This window comes from Trachymyrmex septentrionalis, unplaced genomic scaffold, assembly GCF_001594115.1.
Source record: "Trachymyrmex septentrionalis isolate Tsep2-gDNA-1 unplaced genomic scaffold, Tsep1.0 scaffold334, whole genome shotgun sequence".
In the NCBI taxonomy this organism is placed as follows: Eukaryota; Metazoa; Arthropoda; class Insecta; order Hymenoptera; family Formicidae; genus Trachymyrmex; species Trachymyrmex septentrionalis.
This window is the reverse complement of record NW_017305499.1, coordinates 3,866-22,298: the sequence shown is the minus strand read 5'-3', so window position 1 is coordinate 22,298 and position 18,433 is coordinate 3,866. Positions and strand designations below refer to the sequence as shown.

The 18,433-nt window shown below is 32.1% G+C and overlaps 1 protein-coding gene across 4 annotated transcripts; it reads left to right on the top strand.

The window, feature by feature from the left end:
- The first annotated feature begins 6,458 nt into the window (after positions 1-6,458).
- Positions 6,459-17,355, top strand: LOC108750215 (somatostatin receptor type 2-like). 4 transcript variants are annotated; one of them, XM_018489531.1, is made up of 3 exons: positions 6,459-6,610; positions 13,089-13,197; positions 15,666-17,355. In XM_018489531.1, exon 3 carries the CDS (start codon positions 15,676-15,678, stop codon positions 16,924-16,926), a length of 1,251 nt encoding a protein of 416 aa, XP_018345033.1. In that variant the 5' UTR covers positions 6,459-6,610; positions 13,089-13,197; positions 15,666-15,675; the 3' UTR covers positions 16,927-17,355. The 4 variants fall into 4 exon arrangements, with proteins under 4 accessions (XP_018345033.1, XP_018345032.1, XP_018345030.1 ...); XM_018489530.1 differs by having other exon boundaries at positions 13,086-13,197; XM_018489528.1 differs by lacking the exon at positions 6,459-6,610 and adding an exon at positions 11,198-11,545.
- The last annotated feature ends 1,078 nt before the right edge of the window (positions 17,356-18,433 follow it).

Below are 18,433 nucleotides of genomic sequence, written 5' to 3'. Positions count from 1 at the left end.
ATATTTTGGCGATACCAGAATTAAGCAAAATTCTATCTATAGTTTAATATACTCGAAACTGTATTATAAAACTGTAATTATAGAAATAAAATTTATACTTCTAATAACTATAATAAATTTTTCAATATTTAAAACAAAAGCCGTAAATTTCTTACTTCAACAAAAATTATGTTTAAAATTTCAAATTATGTTCGGGAAATATTTTACGATCACCAAATTTATGCACAAGCTTAGCCTTTAATAATTTTGATCAATTTGTCAATACTGCTAGCAAAAAAGATACTCTGCATGATACCATGGATATAATATTTCAACACATTGACATCAACGCTGATTGTATTATTAACAAAACTGATAATAATGAAAATGTAGTTGAATGTTTTTACAATAATAATAATGCAATTTCGAAAAAGAGACGGCGAACTTTTGACGCAATTACACATAAAAAAGAATTGTATACGAAAAAGCCAAGATTAGTAGAAAATTTACTGCCTTTGTATATTTCAGTTCCAGTGAATCTTAAATCCATTCAACAAATTGATCTAGCGTGGATGCTCTCTCATGCACTACAAAATATGCCGATATGGGTCGGATATCAACAGTTTAATATACGATGATAAATCTGATAAGCAGAAAATTTCGTACTTGACTACCATCAATCTTTCGCCAACAGATACAAACGTTGTCATTGAAATGACAATGATTCAAAGTCATGAGGTCGTTCAAGAATGCGGCGAATCATACATGCAAATTTGACTATTGCGAAAATAGCACTCCAAATACAGTATACTAAAAAACCGAGATTCAACAATTTATTCATACACATATAGGATTATTTCATGTAATAATGGCTTTTTACACAATTGAACAAAAACGCGAATGATTTCAATATGTTCGTCAAATAAAGTGGTCTGTCTCTTTTTACACACACGTGTCCATTTAATTTCGCGAATCGGGAGCATGCACTTGTTGCAATATTGTTGCGCTCACGTGGCGTCTCTAAGACCTGCTACACAATAGAATCGCAATTCACAAGCCGTAAGAAATCGGCTAATCATAGTTGAATATGACAAAAATAATCGACTATGATTGATTAATTTCTTACGGTTTACAAATTGCGACTTTATTGTGTAGCAGATCTTAGAGACGTCACGCGAGTGCAACAATATTGCAACAAGTGCACGCTCCCGCGGAAATAAATGGACACGTGTATGTAAAAAGAGACAGACTACTTTATTTAAAGCACACGGACACTGTCGGCAATACGTTTTTAAACCGTGATCAAATTGGCGTCTCCTTTTTACACATCGATTTTGGTTAAATTTTACCTTAGAGATAAGTTTCTTTGCAGTCCGCTTCGTCTGCGCAGTCCGCTAATCTGCACCACACCGATCAATTCTTGACTGATTACTGATAACTATTCTTCGAGTGGATGTAATTACGGGAGAGAGGGCCGAAGAAGACGCGGAAGCAGAACAATTTAATTTGTTTATTCCGCCGTTTCGTCTCGCCTCGCTCAAATCTGTTTTCTCTCTTTATAACCCTCATGTAGCCGCGCAAGAATACACTTCTCACTTCCTCCGCAACAACTACCTTCGCGTTATTATGCAAACAGGGAATCTTTCGAGACCGGGGCAACTATTCTTCGAGCGTTCAGCTCGACTGTCCCGTTCGACGTCGCAAACGGTACTGCGGAGTGTCGCTTCATACTGCGAAGTTCCGAACTGGGTTAAAGGTCATCTGCTTCCCCGGGAAAATACCAAGCGTTTTCCAAGAAACGTAATTAGTGGGGAGGGGTGGTGGATTGCGCAGGAGCAAATTGCTCCATCTGGTATAGTGAACTCGTAGGGCGCTACATAACCCTTCGTTTCCCCGCCCCGGCAATTGACGCATTTCATTTAAATAAAGACTTTTTCCGATTATAATAATCCTCTTTCAAGTAACAAACGATTATTTCCGATTATTTTTTAATTTAAATGTGATCGGACAAAAAAATCCGATCACATTTAATCGGAAATAAATTCATCGGAATGTCCGACAAGAAATGTCCGTTCGTTACCTTTTGGACGGGCTATTCGATCACATTTTGTCCGATCAAGTATCTGCACGCATTTTTAAACGTTAATTGATCAAATTACACATAGTTGAATATACAAGCATTGATCATTTAACATATGAATTTTTTTACAAGAAAAAAGTTTACTTATAAGATTTGAATTACTTCTTCCTCAACTTTCGAAGCATCAAGTACTGTTTTTATATCCGGAGAAATTTTGTTGTCACATACTTCTTTTCGATACTGCAATTTTCGATATTGCAGTTTATGCAGCCAAGAATAACGAATGCGTAATATCAAATAGAGACACGTAATAAAAATTAAATAGATATTCGCACTGGAAACATGTAGTCGCTTGACCTAAAGATAATGCCATCAGCCTAGAAAACCTATGGAAACAGTCGCTGAACATCTGACCAATTATTCTGTGATTGGCCAGCGCATTCCAATTGATCGGATATCAAACTTGATCAGATAAAATACTCTTTTTTTATTTGTTCATGTCTAATGACCGATTAAGTTGTAGGTTTAGCCGATGAAATTTTAACGGATAAGCATATGACAGTTCATAATTCGTTCACATGTGATCGGAAATTACATTTCATTGGATAAAGGTGTTTGTCACTTCATCGGATAATCCTGAATCCGATTGAAATTGATCGGAGAAAGCATTAGAATGATTATTTCCGATCAAAAGCATTGGACGTTTTTCTCAGTGCAGTGGTATTGATTACGCAAAGAAATACAACACTAAGAGAAATGATTTTGTTATAGGAACAAATCAAGGGAAAACAAATATGATATTTGTTAAACAAGCGATCGATTGCAAATTAATTCGTCAATGTAACAAATAATCAGTTGGCAAACGTTATTTTTCAATTATTTTGTCGTTACTTTCTATAGCGAATAATTTGATGACAATATTGCAATTTTTTATGACGGTAACTAATTAAACGCTAAGGTTGTGCTAAGGTTAGAAAAGTCACTTTGAAAAATAATTTGTCATCATTACGCGTTACTTACTAAAAAGGTAATAAATAACGAGTATCGCGTATAACGTTACTCGTTACAAGTAATGCGAGTAAAAAAGTAACGCGTTACAAATTAATGGAAAAAGAAATTATCTTTTTCAATAATGAATGACTTTTCTGACCCGTTACAAGTAACAATTGATTTTTCTAACTCTAATGTTAGCGTCCATTACCGTCATAAAAAATTCACAATGTCATTATCAAATCATTATTACAAGGTAACAATCAACAAAGTAACGGCGTTACAAGTAACCTGTTACTGCCAGCCCTGCAAATAATTAATAATATCGCTAGCAAATAAGAGGCTCATATATGTATATATATGTACAAAAATTGTAGACAGTTGCAGAGTCTCAAATCATAAGAAATTGATCGATTCTAATCAAGTAATTCTCCTTGTATTTGATTATACTTGATCCTACGATTTAAGACTCCACGATCATCTAGCTTCTCTCTCCTAGCAACCCCCTTCCCTATTTGCGTCCGTATTGAAATTGGGGGAGTTTCGTTACATAATCCCCCATTAAAAGGATTAGGATCTTTCAAAAATTCGGGGCTGGGAAGGAAGGGGGCTTCGCCCTTCTTTGATTACATTGATATAGGTATATGATTCTATCATTTTTGTCATAAGATATACACTGAAAAAAAGATAATTAAAAATGTATTTGTAAGAAATATATTCATTTTTAAACAATATTTTAACATATGTTGGTAATACCTCTCGTTTATTTATCAGTTTGTGCATTGTGTATTATTTTTGACTCACTCGATTGTTAACCGTTGTAATAATCAGAATGTTTGCCGCGAATTTACTACGCACACTATGAACAATCTGCGGATCTTTCGATTTTAATTATTTTTTTGATGTCACAACTTTCATGGCTATACGGGTGATTGCGTTATATTTTTCTTTATAAAAAATTGTGGTAACGATTTTGATATCTGTACAGATTTTCATCTGTTATTCGTTGCCACTGGACTTGCCAACCTCTGTCAATAGAATAAGAAGATTGAGCCGTCACTCTTCCGCCTCGCCATGAAGAATTGAGAGAATTATAGTAATAAACATACTGATGATGTTCGAAGGCAAGTAGAAACGTCTATGCATAATTAATTATATTCTTTTGAATTAGTAATAAACGATTTTTATTCTCGCACTAAGTATAGTTTATCGCGAATTTTTTAATATCCTCGAATAGTTTATCACGAATTTTTTAACATCCTCGAATATCCTCGATTAAGGGTGCCGTGTAAACGTAATAATTATATAAATAATTAAGTATTCGACGCAAGACATGGCCGGTACGTTTCAGAAGCAGCGAACACAATGAATTTTTCATTCTGTCTCTAACATGAGAGAAGAACGTGAGAGGAGCATATAAACGTATTAGAAAGGGAACGAAAAATTCAATCCCTCTTTCATATTATTCGGCAATCCTTTGTTGGCATGCGGTATATATGCTCGGTTTATCTATATCTGTGATACATTTATTTGCTCGCTTCACAGGATTTGAAGGGCTTCATCCCTTTTTAGGTAGTGAAGTTCCCCGAGAAGAAGAAGGGACGAGATTATATATGTACATGCATATATACCATATTTTTGTAGTTATTCAAAACTGCGCGCCGAAATTTTTCCGGACTTTATCAAACGCAATTAAACTACTGCAATAATGTCACAAGTTAAATTAAATTGACAAGCAAATTTTTAAATCTTCAATCCGATATCATATTATAAGGGTGTGAATGTGCTGAAAAACTTTAAATAAATTTATTGCGAAAAATATTACCTCGGAACTTGAACCCGGATCTCTTGTATTCCGTACGAGCCATTAGACCACCGAGGCCTTAGTAATATTCTTTGCAATAATCAATATATGTAAGAACAATAACGCTTCTTGCAGGCAGCGTGTATAAACAATAATAAGATTTTATTCAAACCGACATGAAATCAAACATTCAAGTATAAGCATATTCAAGCCTTTTATGACGGTCAAAGCTAGATCTTTCAAATGCCCAAATAATTCACAGTGAATTATCTATATCCTATATATGTACATGTATATATACCATATTTTTGTACATTACAAACAATAAGCAAAAAAGAAGTTAATTTTTAACATTTGTTCATGTGGTTAACTTTTTAATAAATAACGAGCGACGGCTAGAACCTTCTGACCATTACTTAAGAATATGTTCTTAATGTTAATTGATATATATCAATTGACATAATGAATCAAAACAAAAAGAAAGGAGAAAACAAATAAATTCTTTTACATTTTCTGATAAAGTCAATTATTTTTTCTGTTTTGTATTTTATTCAATATTCAGTAGTCTCTTGAAAAAAAATTGTATGTACGGAATATCAGTAATGTCACATGATGCTTATTTTTCTTTTTTTACATATTTTATACTTTATAATGCTTTGAAAATTCGCCAATAAAGTTTTAAATGTACATTTGAACAGCACGCACATACGCCTGTTTGTTTATTTACCTTGTTTTGACAAATAATCATTTATTATTGTATCATGTAAATTTGTAGATTGATAAGACAGTTTAATTGGTAATAAACTATCTTTTTTATCGTTTAGTTATCTTTTTAAAATATGTTACAATCGTTTTTAGTCACAGTTACGACAGATCTCGGAGGTAGAATACAGCTTTTAAAAGAATGTTTTAAATTTTTAAATGAAATAGTAAAAAAATCTTATCTTTTTCAATCTCCTTGGGCGTCTCCTTCTTCTTTTCATGACAACAGGATAGCTTCAGAGCATCAAAGCTTCTTCTTCTACTTCTTCTTTACACTTTCAAAAAAAATTTTTTAAACAAGTAATAAAAAAGTTTTTTAAAATAAAAAATGTGAGTAATAATTTAGATGCTAGACACTTTAGAAACAGAATCAGTATTTTCATCCCTGCTCAATGTCTTAGAGCAGATATTTCGATAGAAATTAAAAGCTTCGGTCGGTTTATTTTTTTATGCATTATGTGCAAGTTTCTACACTCCCACATTTAGAGCTCGTAATTTATTCTATACGATTACGAGTTGATCCGGTTAGACTCGTCACGACAACGAAGAATTAATAGGACCAATCGCACGCAACCACGAGAGAAGAGTACTTTGCATTTCACAAATAATGCAAGATTTTGCGCTCTCGCCCTTAAAATTATACAGCTAGAAATTCGGACTGCGGCGTATTAGATACGAGTTTTTATTAGACTGGCTAGAATCGTAGTCATGACAACAAAGGTACCTCCGACCAATCATACTAATCGGACGGTGGCCACGAGAGAAGGGGAACTTCAGAATGTGCATGCGCATTTCCCCCACTCTCAAGCGAACTGCTAGTCGCTCAGTGAAGGTCAGCTCAGTCGCTTTGGTGCGCCCGTCGTGTTTGGTGGTTATTATTTCGGCGTGCGTCATATTAAGTAAAAGAAGAAGTTTTTGTGCTCTGGAGCTGGACATGTGTCGTTGTCGTGGAAAAAAGAAGAAGAAGAAGAAGACGCCCAAGGGGATTGAAAAAGGTACAATTTTTTTTACTGTTTCACCTAATAATATTTTATAGTTTATGAAAAGGATCTTTATATGTTCTAATTTGGATGGTTATTACGAGATTCAGATAATGGTTATGCTGTGGCCAATGCCAATAATCGATTCAATTTTGTCTCGAATCAAAGTCTTTAATCCGAGCGCGTCAGATTATATACGAGTATTAACTTAACTTGACCGAGAGCCGGCGGAGAAGCCTCGCTCGCCTCTTCGATGCTTATTTGATCTCATACCCGAAGAAAAACAATAGGAAACGGTCTATTTTTCTGCTGTTTTAGAAAGTTTCGAATTATCAATTTTAAATATACATAATTGAGTGATTTAATTTTCTTCGTGAGATGCGACGGTTGCTGCCTTTTTTTCTGATTCGAACAGTTAAGCAGGTCTTCGGTATTTGCATGTATTCTCTCGCTATTTTGAGAACGCGATATTCTTCGGATGACAATTACTTTTTTGCGAGATGCATTTTCCGCTGATATAATGGCGATATAATTACCACAATACTCCCCTGTCAGTGCTGTGCCTACAGTATGATAAATATATTTTTAGTAACGATAGAAAAAAAAATTTATGATAACCCTTGAATTGAATTACACGGGAAACGCAGAAATAAATTTTTGATTATGTGTGCGCCAAGTGATTTTCTCTAATGTCGAATACAAATATATGAAATAAAATAAAAGAAAATACATATAATAAGGTCTCACGCGTACAAAATAAAATTAAATAAATAGTCTCGCGAAAAAAAAAACGAATATACAAGAAAAAGATTCTTCTTTCCCTTCGTCCAACTTGCAATCGGTTGGGGAACCGAACTCTCTTGCCCAATCTTGTCGCACCCGCGACTCGCTCCCGAGAAGGCGGTGCATCCGCGGAACACTCCGAGTCGACGTCCTCTGTGCTATGGTTGTTATTAGCTGACATCCCGCTCGTGTTTTTCGTTTCGGTCGGGCTGCTGCTATCCGTGCTTTCTGAAATAATATAGCGGGTTTTAGACGCGATCTAGCGTAATGTAAAAAATATTATGTTCCTTCCGTTAATTCGCACGACAAAAAAAAATTTGTCAGTCCAATTGACCACTATGTCTGCGAGCTGCTCTATTGTATCTCCAGTTCGCGTTACAAGATGCGGCTGAATATGACATTTCCGGCAAGGCCTCGAAGGTATCAAAAAATTGCATGGGTTTTCGGTCCCCTATTTCCTCATATTCCAGAAGTCTGCGAGTCTCAAGTCCGAATTCATAGTCCTTCTTTAGATATCAAGTCTGGTCTCCAATATCTGAACTCCAAAACTTTTTAGATAGAATTATTAGCTTATGTAAAGAAATAATCTATTATAAATGTATATCTTAACGTTTATAATGTTATAATGTTACAAATTCATGTAAGTACAGCTATTATCTGAAAAAATTCTATTAAATAATTGGACAATAATCTTTCTTTCTTCATTTGATCTTTTAATTCTTACGGATTTCTGTATTTCTTTCTTTTTCAGTTTCATTATCATCATTATCCTGATTACCATCATCATCATTATCTTAAGTGTCATTATCATCATCACCATCTGGATTGTCATCTTCATTATTATCTCGATCGTCATCATTTGTCTGCCAATTTCCTTTCTTGTTACTATCATTCTTATTAGAGCGCTGTTTTTTTATCTTAATGTATTTTCTTTTATTAAACGCCAATTTATTAATAAAATTAATAAATAATTTTTCCTTAATTATTTGCGGGTGAATGCAATTATTGATCCATTCTTGCAAAAGGTAAAAATATTTATTTAATAAAATTTTTGTTGAAAATTGTTAAATATTGATTTTACATAATTAAGCTTAGCGACTTAGGAAAGTCCTTTGTATAACTATTAGTGTGTCCGATAAATACACCTAATATTCGAATAAATGAATAAAAAATGAATGAAAATACTCATTCGAATACATTTCTTTTTTATTCATTGAGAAATGAATAAATATTTTTTCATTCCATTTGAATGAATATTTTTTAAATATAATTACAAATATCTTCATTTCATATTCACTTTTACTTTGTATTATCTACACATAGCTTGCAAGCCTACAAGAGAAAACAGAAATCTATAAAAACAATGGCTACGATTACACCGTGCGCTTAGTGCGCGACTTATATGATGGGCGTCTTCCTTGTTTAATCTATAGGTTAAATAAAGACATTTTTATTGAGAATAAATAATATGTCTCGGAATTTAATTATGTCCACCAGACCATAATGAACGTCGCACACAAAATAACTATAAAATATTTATAACATTATTGTCATATAACCGGAATTATATCAAAATATGTATGGCGCTCTATTAAATAGATAGATTCATAAATAAAAAAATGTATATCTTTCTAAAATATTTTTTAAAATTTCTAGGTTTTCTTTATAGAATCTGAATATTACAATGACAAAAATAAATAAAATTCATTTTTTTTACTTAAAATCATCAAAGTATTGGTCACAGTTAAGAGATAACGATTGCTTATTGGAGTTTTCTTTTTCAGTTTATATTTTGTTTGGATGAATATGAATACTCGTTAAATTATTATAGTTTTTTTGTGAATTTTTTGAAAACTCAAAATTTTTAATAAATATATAATTGCATTTTTTTATGTAAAAATTTTGAATAAATACAATTTGCTCAATTACAAATTTTTGTATTTATCGGGCACACTAATAACTGTCGATTGATAGGTGGACGATTACCTCTTTTACTAGTAGCTAAATAATCAGCAATACTGGAACCATAAATTTCGAGAAGAATATCTCGAACCAAGAACTTCCAATTACGATTTATATTAAATTTTAATTGGATGTATGTCTTTTTTTATTTAGGCAAATAAAAACTACAGTTTGGTGATAATTCTTCCTATAATAATTACAATAAAATTTTTTAATTAAGAAAAGTTATTTAAAAATAAATAATTACAATGGAAAATATATTAGACAATTCACATAAATTCGTATAAATTTCAACAATAAATAAGGAGCTTCTAAATAAGGAGTTTCTATCAGGTCATTTCAATAAACGAGCTCTGAAAGGTATAAACTTATTATTTGAACTTAGTCGAAACGTTCCGTAAAATTATGATAAAAGAATAATAAAGTTTACTGTTTACACTTTTCAGAGCTCGGCGGATCCTAAAGACAATTAGTATTTGTATCATATTGTAAATAGCACTTACATACAGACGATTTACGCATCATTGGCCTAGTTTCCATCGAAGGTTTAATCCGGATCAGAATATAAAAACCAACCAACTATAGTCGAACATTTCCCTGTCGTTCGACTGTAAACAGGGGAATACTCGACTGTAGTTGATTGGTTTTCACATTCTGATCCGGATTAAACTCTCGGTGGAAACTATAGATCATTGACATATCACTACATACTACTACATCAATATCTCACGTAAATATACACACTAATAAATTTTCGTATAGCAATAATATTTTAATTAGACGTCTAAGTTCAATTTTAAGAACTCTACGTTATTTCTTCGTGCAAACTAATAGTCTGTGGACTACTATTTCATAAGCTATTGCACAGATATTGCACAGCTTTAATATGAACTAAATGTTGTCACAATGTGATAGCTCTAGAGCGTCATATTTGGACTTTTTTAATTTTTTTCTCACATTCGAGTGTCACACGGGCGATTGTCAATTTACTGTGTCACGATGTCATCCGATTTGATAGGAAAAAGTGTTTCTCTGCCCTATGAATTAAGATATTAAAATTGGCAATTATTCAGATTAGGAAATCTATATTACAGCCACCGTAACGTAACTTTTAATGCAAATGCAATAAATATATAAATGTAAGGCCAATATCGGACTACATATTAAAGATTAAGATTGAAGATTGAAAGATTAAAATTTGACTACGCAATGAATCCTTTTGTATTTTTATATTCACACACACACATTTCGATTGAAAAATAGAAATATTTCTATTCAATTTTAGTATATGTACTGCTGAAGCATATACGATTAGAAAAATCAGAAGCGCGAATTCGGAAATGTCGAAATGAATTCATTTCTATTCATTTCAATTTATTCGTTTACTGGGATAACTAACTGTACTATTTACAGTTGATAGTAAAGAAATGCAAGTGTAAAAGTTCTTTCTCTCCAAGGATAATATATCCCAGACAATAAAATGTTCAAAATTGAGATATATAAGACATCTTAAAAATGTCTTTTAAGATATCTTTAAGACTTTAAAAAATATCTTTAAGGTTTTCTTGAAGATGTCTCGGTTTTTTTATATGCGTGTTATGTCGGATTTCTCAATAATAAATATGTTACACAGTCGATAACATTAATAGCTACACATGCTCCAAAAGAAAAATAATATTCTGAAAGTGAAAAACATTAAAAAATTTTAAGACATCTTTTAAATGTCTTTTAAATTTACATATCATTTTATATTTGAGGTTTTTATTGATTAACAGAAAATGCGGATCTGCGCAATCGCCAACACATGCGTATATGTGACGATTTTAGTTTGCTCCCGCATCACTTCGCGAGGCTGACATTGTCGCTTTACTCACATTTCACCGATTATTCGAGTTGCATGTTTATTACGTCGTCGTGGATTAATCATCTTGAATAATCGACCATGATTGACGAAATCGCATCAGAATTTTCTTCAGCTGTAACAGAAGAATCTCTTTCAATAAAGAAGTGAAAGGAGCCGAAGTGCTTTCGTTCGAACGCAATAATGGAACGAGATTTTAACATCAAAAGTTAACTTCGATGGTTCTACAGAAACAGCAGTTTCATAATGAAACAGGCACTGCATTCGACTCGCACTTCTACGTTCGATATACCCAACGATCCTCTGCTCGCGGTGCATATCTCACCAATTCGCGAATCGACGCAGTGAGTGTGTATTCTTAAGGTGTTTTTCATGCTGATACTCCACGCTCATTTTTATTTGTCAAAATAGATCACATGATAAAAATTGACAAATATCAATTATCAATGACTTATTTTAATAAATTCAAAATTAAAACAGTGAAATTTGAATGGTAAACAACTATTACGCATTTTGAGGTCAACGTGAAATTAATAAACAAAAATTCTAATTTGTAATTGTCTCTTAATCTGACCAACGTATGAGATGTCACAATTTTTACAAGTAATTTTGTAAATAACATTGCTGTTGTGAACTAACTCGGTTTTATCTTTTTGAACTCTTATAAATTGATCTCAGTTTATTCAGCGTGCGGAATCTTACTGTTATAGATTTATAATAAAAGATGTTGACACTTCTAATATATCTTTAACATATGAGATCATCATAAAATCTTTTTTTTCAATAAAAGTTCTTTATCTGTATTTTTATGAATATTTAATTTGTTATCAAATAAATTCTTGAATCTTTCATTAATAACATTATATATGAACTCTATAGTCTAGTAAACCATTCCATTTTACTATCTCATCCTATATTCTATAGCAAAAATATTGAACTATGCATTAACATGTTGCTAGGTAACGATTATCGTCTAGAATTTATAGTTAATGTTATTAATAAGAGATTAAAGAATTTTATTGAATAGACAAAATGAATTCTGAATGATTATAAATCAGAATTCTGGTTATTGTGACTGAATTTCTGGTTATCTTGACTAGAATATTTGGAATATATAACTATATTGAATAAATTTATTTAAATAAATAAAATATTATTGAATAAACAAAAATGAATTCTGAATGAATATAAATCCGAATTCTCTGGCCACATTATTGTGACTAAATTTCTGGTTATCTTTTATGCGTCGAATGCCGATACAATTTCCTAGGGTTTTACGTTCTTAGGGTTAATTTCAGTGCATGTCGGTGCAATCAGTCTGATTGGTTTATACAAAATTTCAACGATGAATATTTCGAAATAAAATACAAAATAAAAAATGATTATTCTAAACTACTATTTCATTTTTTAAATCTTGTGATAAAAAACATATTTACAAACAATTTTATTAAATTTTAAGCATTAAACGAAATTCTCTCTCTCTCTCTCTCTCTCTCTCTCTCTCTCTCTCTCTCTCTCTCTCTCTCTCGTGTGTGTGTGTGTGTGTACGTGTGTATCTAATGGTCATAACAATCGAAGCATGGTTCTTTTCTATTTCCTACTTGTTGAATTTAAAAATAATTATATTCTTTTTTAAGCCCAGAATTCAAGTACAATATATTTTTGTACGTTTTTCAAATTTTCTGTTAAATTATTAAACATTTGATATTACATTATTTCCTTATGTTCTATTTTTTTCTCTACTGATAAATTCTTTAAGACCTGAAACATATTCTTTCATCTAATCTTTGGGAAAAGTTTAATTCTATTTTTTGTTCTAAATTGCGTTCATTTTCTCTTATCATAAGAAGTTTTATCTTCGTTTTCGGTGCTCATCTGACGAAGAAGATGGTTATAAAAATATTAGTCAAGGACGATGGACTGAAAATGACCACCGGAGACTGGGTCATAACTGACGAAACGACTTTTCACATTTATGCTATGCTGACCATTGAAGGTAAGTAAAAATAAAGTTGTTGATATCAAATCTTCGATATAAATGATATACAGTGAGAGCAAAAAGTATTCCTACAAGGAAATTTGTTATAAAAAAAATTTATTTATAGAAAATAAACATTAATTAGCAATTTTATACAATGAATACATTCTGTTCTAACATAAACAAACAAGCTTTGCATGTATTTCTGATTTGATAAGCTAAATTTCTCGTCTGTATGAATACTTTTTGAGTATTCAAACAATACCATTTTTAATTTTCGCTGTATCTTCTCGCACATTACACGTAAATATAACGCCACAGTGTAGTCGATGAAAGAAATTAAGAGCTAATAAAGAATATACATGAAACAGTTACACGGCAATTAACTATCCTACAATTCGGCAATGATAAATCATTCATCCTAAATGCTTCCAATTCTAGTCTACTATCCAAGGTTTCATGTATTCAGCGCAGGTACTACGAGGTACTATCCAAGTTACACCTGGATCATCGTCTGATCCGACGCGTTTTATATATATGTATTATCGATGTTTACTTTTTCAATGCGATATAGATTCAAAAACTTAGCGCGCAATTTACAACCCATTTTAATTGCTACTAAATCCCTGCAGTTATATTTACAAGGCTCTTGCCGTCGAATACGTTATACGTTCTCTGATTTTCTTTTTGTGTTCGCAGAATTTGATTTTTAACTCTCACTTTATATACTTCACGGTCTTCTTTAAATTGCTCGCGAAACGTATTCTCGAGTAAACTTTTTAAGTAAAGGTTTTCTTTGGATCTCATTCTTGTGCCCATTATAATTCAAAAGGAATTATATCGATGCTTCTATGATATATGGAATTCAATATTTCTTGCAACTTAAGCATACTGATACCATTTAGTTGGATTTTCTAAAAATAGTTTTGTCAATACCGAAATAATGTTACGATTAAGTCTTTCAACTTGTCCGTTAGCTCTAGGTAATCCCGTTATTATTATATGTTTGATGTTTTCCTCCTTACAATAATTATTAAACTTTTTCTTAACTACTATTATTGGACTGGCATACTCAGAGGAGCATGGCTCAATGCCATTTTTAGCCATTCCGCCGACTTGCGCTTCTACGATTTTTTTTTTCGACCAAAGCTAATATTTTAATGTTATCTATAATAATTTTTTTTAAGCGAATCGTGATTCATTATTTTTATCAAATTTACTGTTGACGATTTCGGATTCCGCATCTGATTTTTAGATTCCGCATTTCCCGTATAATCGAGGCCAAGCAGATTACAAAATCTCCAATTGTAAGCCTCTTTGTATATTCAAGTTTATTACGTTTATTCGTCTAAGCATTTCGGAAAGCAAAACCCGAAAATTCGCGCAAACGTCATCTATTTTCTCAGTCACCTTCATCCTCGAAGATCAACCTATGTAATGCGACGATAGTAGCTGTTGCAATCTTCTCTCTCGCTATCGGAATTTGTGCTAAATTTTCCATTATATAGTACTAGTGCACCGCTTCACTTAAATTATCTGTTTAGCGATAGAATTTTCGCAATGCTCTATCTCACAAGGACAGCACAGTTTATCAAGGATCATCTTGTGTATTGTGATGGACAACAATCACGACATACATACGTGTCTGGAGTTTAACATGCGTGCTCCAGTTGAATCGCAAACGTTCTAATCTTTTCTATTTAGTATCTCTGACTTATCTCATTATTATTTCAAATTTCGTTTTCAAAACTCTTTATGCTTTGCTACTCTTATCTCTACCGTTTTTTGTTGTCCTTAATATTACTCGTCTTCCACGTCTTCTATATCTTTTCGTATTCCGTACCGTTTATCTTTTTTGTCTTATATTTCTCACATTCTTCGTCTTCGATTTCATGAGCCTCCAAATTTGTAGGATTAAGATAACAAAAAGTTTGAAATTGTATTGTATAAAAAGAATTACATGTATTTCTCGTGATAGTCGTGATCGAATGGTCTTTTTCGCGAAGACCAGAAGCAGGTCGTGTTAAAATTCTGAAAATTTTACATACATTTAAAAATCTGAAACTTTTTCTTTAAAATGAAACCTTGACCATTACTCTAATATGCCTAGAAGGCATATTTTGCAAGATTTTGGGTAATACTGCCGACATTCGCGTTACCCGATGTGCACTACGGGGAGGTTGCTCGATAATAGACCATAAGACGGTAAATATCATATGAATTCAAAGTAGAAGTTTCATTAAACTGCATCCAGAAAAATTGTCCTGCGATCTCTGGAAGCAGAGTTTTTTAAATATCGACAAAAGCAGGTTTTAAAATGATCCCCTAATTGTGCGTATAATCTTTTATAATATTTATCATTAATATAAATGATTGTTTTTTTTTTCGGGTATAATATTATAGAAAACAAATTTTAAATATCTTTTAAGCAACTTATCGCAGTATGGCATACTTTTACTAATTGTATGTTTTTGTATATATTTCAGATTCTATATAATGGATAACACACACAATTTAACTTACGATAACTTAACGTACGATGATACGGAATTCCTAAACTGTGAACTTAATTTATCGTTTATCGCTATAATTAATCAGATACTCTACTCCATCGTTTGTATCGTTGGACTTCTTGGGAATACTTTGGTCATTTATGTTGTTCTACGCTTCGCGAAGATGCAGACTGTCACAAATATGTACATTGTGAACTTGGCGATCGCGGACGAGTGCTTCCTAATCGGTATACCATTTTTAGTAACAACGATCAGTTTACGTGGCTGGATCTTCGGTAATATTATGTGCAAAGTGTATATGATCACGACTAGCATCAATCAGTTTACCAGCAGCATTTTTCTACTCATCATGAGTGCTGATCGCTACATCGCTGTGTGCCACCCAATTTCATCCCCGAAGATGCGCACGCCTTTCATCTCAAAAATAATTTCGATTTCTGCCTGGATCACTAGCGCTCTCTTCATGATACCGATATTTCTTTATGCAAATACCATGGAATACACAGATGGTGTTGTCAGTTGCAACATTTATTGGCCTAACGATCACGGTGGTCATACTACTTTTACGTTTTACATGCTTATCTTCAGCTTCATCGTTCCCTTAATATTTATACTGGTTTTCTACTTACTGGTAATAAAAAAACTGCGAACAGTGGGTCCAAAGAACAAATCAAAAGAGAAGAAACGATCACATCGAAAGGTCTCCAGGCTGGTCTTAACAGTTATCGTTGTATATGTCTTCTGTTGGTTACCTTACTGGGTCACTCAAGTGGCCTTGATATATACCCCGCCAAAACAATGTCAAACCAATATTAGTATTGCAAGTTTTCTGCTAGCTGGTTTCCTGAGTTATAGCAATAGCGCTATGAATCCGATTCTATATGCTTTTTTAAGTGACAATTTTAAAAAGAGTTTTCTGAAGGCATGTAATTGTGCTGCTGGAAAGGACATTAATGCGACACTGAACAATGAAAATAGCGTGTTTCCAAGAAGGAAAATTAATGATGATAGATTACAACATGATCAAATGATAGCAGCTGGATCATCTAGAATGGATTTTGATGATGAGGAAACGGACAGAGGACTGCATAGCAAGACCTCCAGTACTACAGTGACGATGACATCGAGATCAAACATCGAGATCACAGTGAGCAGCGATTACAGGGATCCAGCACAAAGGAATAAAGATTTAAATAAGAATAGTGCACAATTAACTCTGTTGACGCAGGTTTGAGCGCGATATATTATAATACAGCAGACTTTCCAGGATGAGAACTCATTGCGAGTCGTAAACACAAAATCCAATAAGTCCTCCAGCAAGTCGTTAATAATAATGATCTGAAAATTTTGTGCAAAAATAGTGAAGTATAAACTTTAATGGTTCAGTTAAATTAATGTAGGAAGAGGAGTTACGTTTCTGATACGGGAATTCTGAGTGTCATTTGCTCGTTAATCGTAGTAATATAGTAGAGGAGAAGGCAATATTATGGCCAGTATATACATATATTGTCTCCCTTAATATATCCGCTATTATATAGCAAATCCTAATGATTAATTGTGGAATTATTTGTTCAGTAGCTCGCCGTTACACTATGACTCTAATATATCAATACTCAATAGCCAGCACTTATTATAACGCATTTTTACTTTAAGTACTTCGAAATGTGGCCTTCTATGGATATTGATTATTTATTTTTTGAGGTTTTTATATCAATAATTATTTAATAATCGATTGTAGTTCTACTGTTAATCTATAAATACTGTTAATCTGTAATTTATATTACGAATACTATTTTTAATACTGAGATTTTTAATACTGAGCAGTTTATATATAGAAGTTAATGTGAATGTATAAACATTCATTTGCATACATTTAAAAATTTTTTACTTTTTTGTTAATTTTGTAACCAAATACTGTTTTCTAAACAAAACTAATATTTTAAGGCTATTTTTTTGAAAGAATATATTACCAGTTTTTCCCCATTTACCATCCAGTTTTAAATTTAAATATTGATTATTAACAAAGTTATTGTGTAAAATGTAACTGGGGTATCATAATACCATCTTCTTCTCTACCTATAATATAGGCTTACAATATAGTCTTAAATATTATTAATAAGCGTTATAAAGAAACATAATTAACATGAGTAATAAAAATAAAAATAAAGAAATAAAAAGATACAACAGAAACAAAATATAAATGTAATATTAATTAATTATTGAAACAAAATAAAATAAAATGTGAATAAAATATTTTCTAATTAATATTGCGCAGGAAACTTATGTCGCGCGATCAACCAAATTTATTTCTGAATATCTATCCAACTAGAATCTATGCCAATCTTTAAATAACTAAATTGTGAGAGGCAAGGGGATTCACATTAATCAAGCACCCCAAAGGGAACAGAAAACTACTACGTCCACGCCATTGTTCCTGGCTAGCGCTAAAAGTAGTCCCAACTAAAGATGCGCACAAGAAAAATCTCGATCTCAAATTTTGTGATATTTACATTTAAAACTTTAAATACTTTTCTCGAAAGTGTTGAAGTGTTTTCAAAATCGGTAGTCGCAATATTCCGAACACTATTTAATTGATCTGATTAAAATGTTTACAGTAAGTATGTTCCTTGCTACTTCATCTTTTCTTCTACGTAGAATTTTTTTATTATAATAAAAATGTCTAGTTTTGTTTAACAAAAATTGTTTCAAATTTTAGAAAAAATTCTTTTCTTTAAACAACT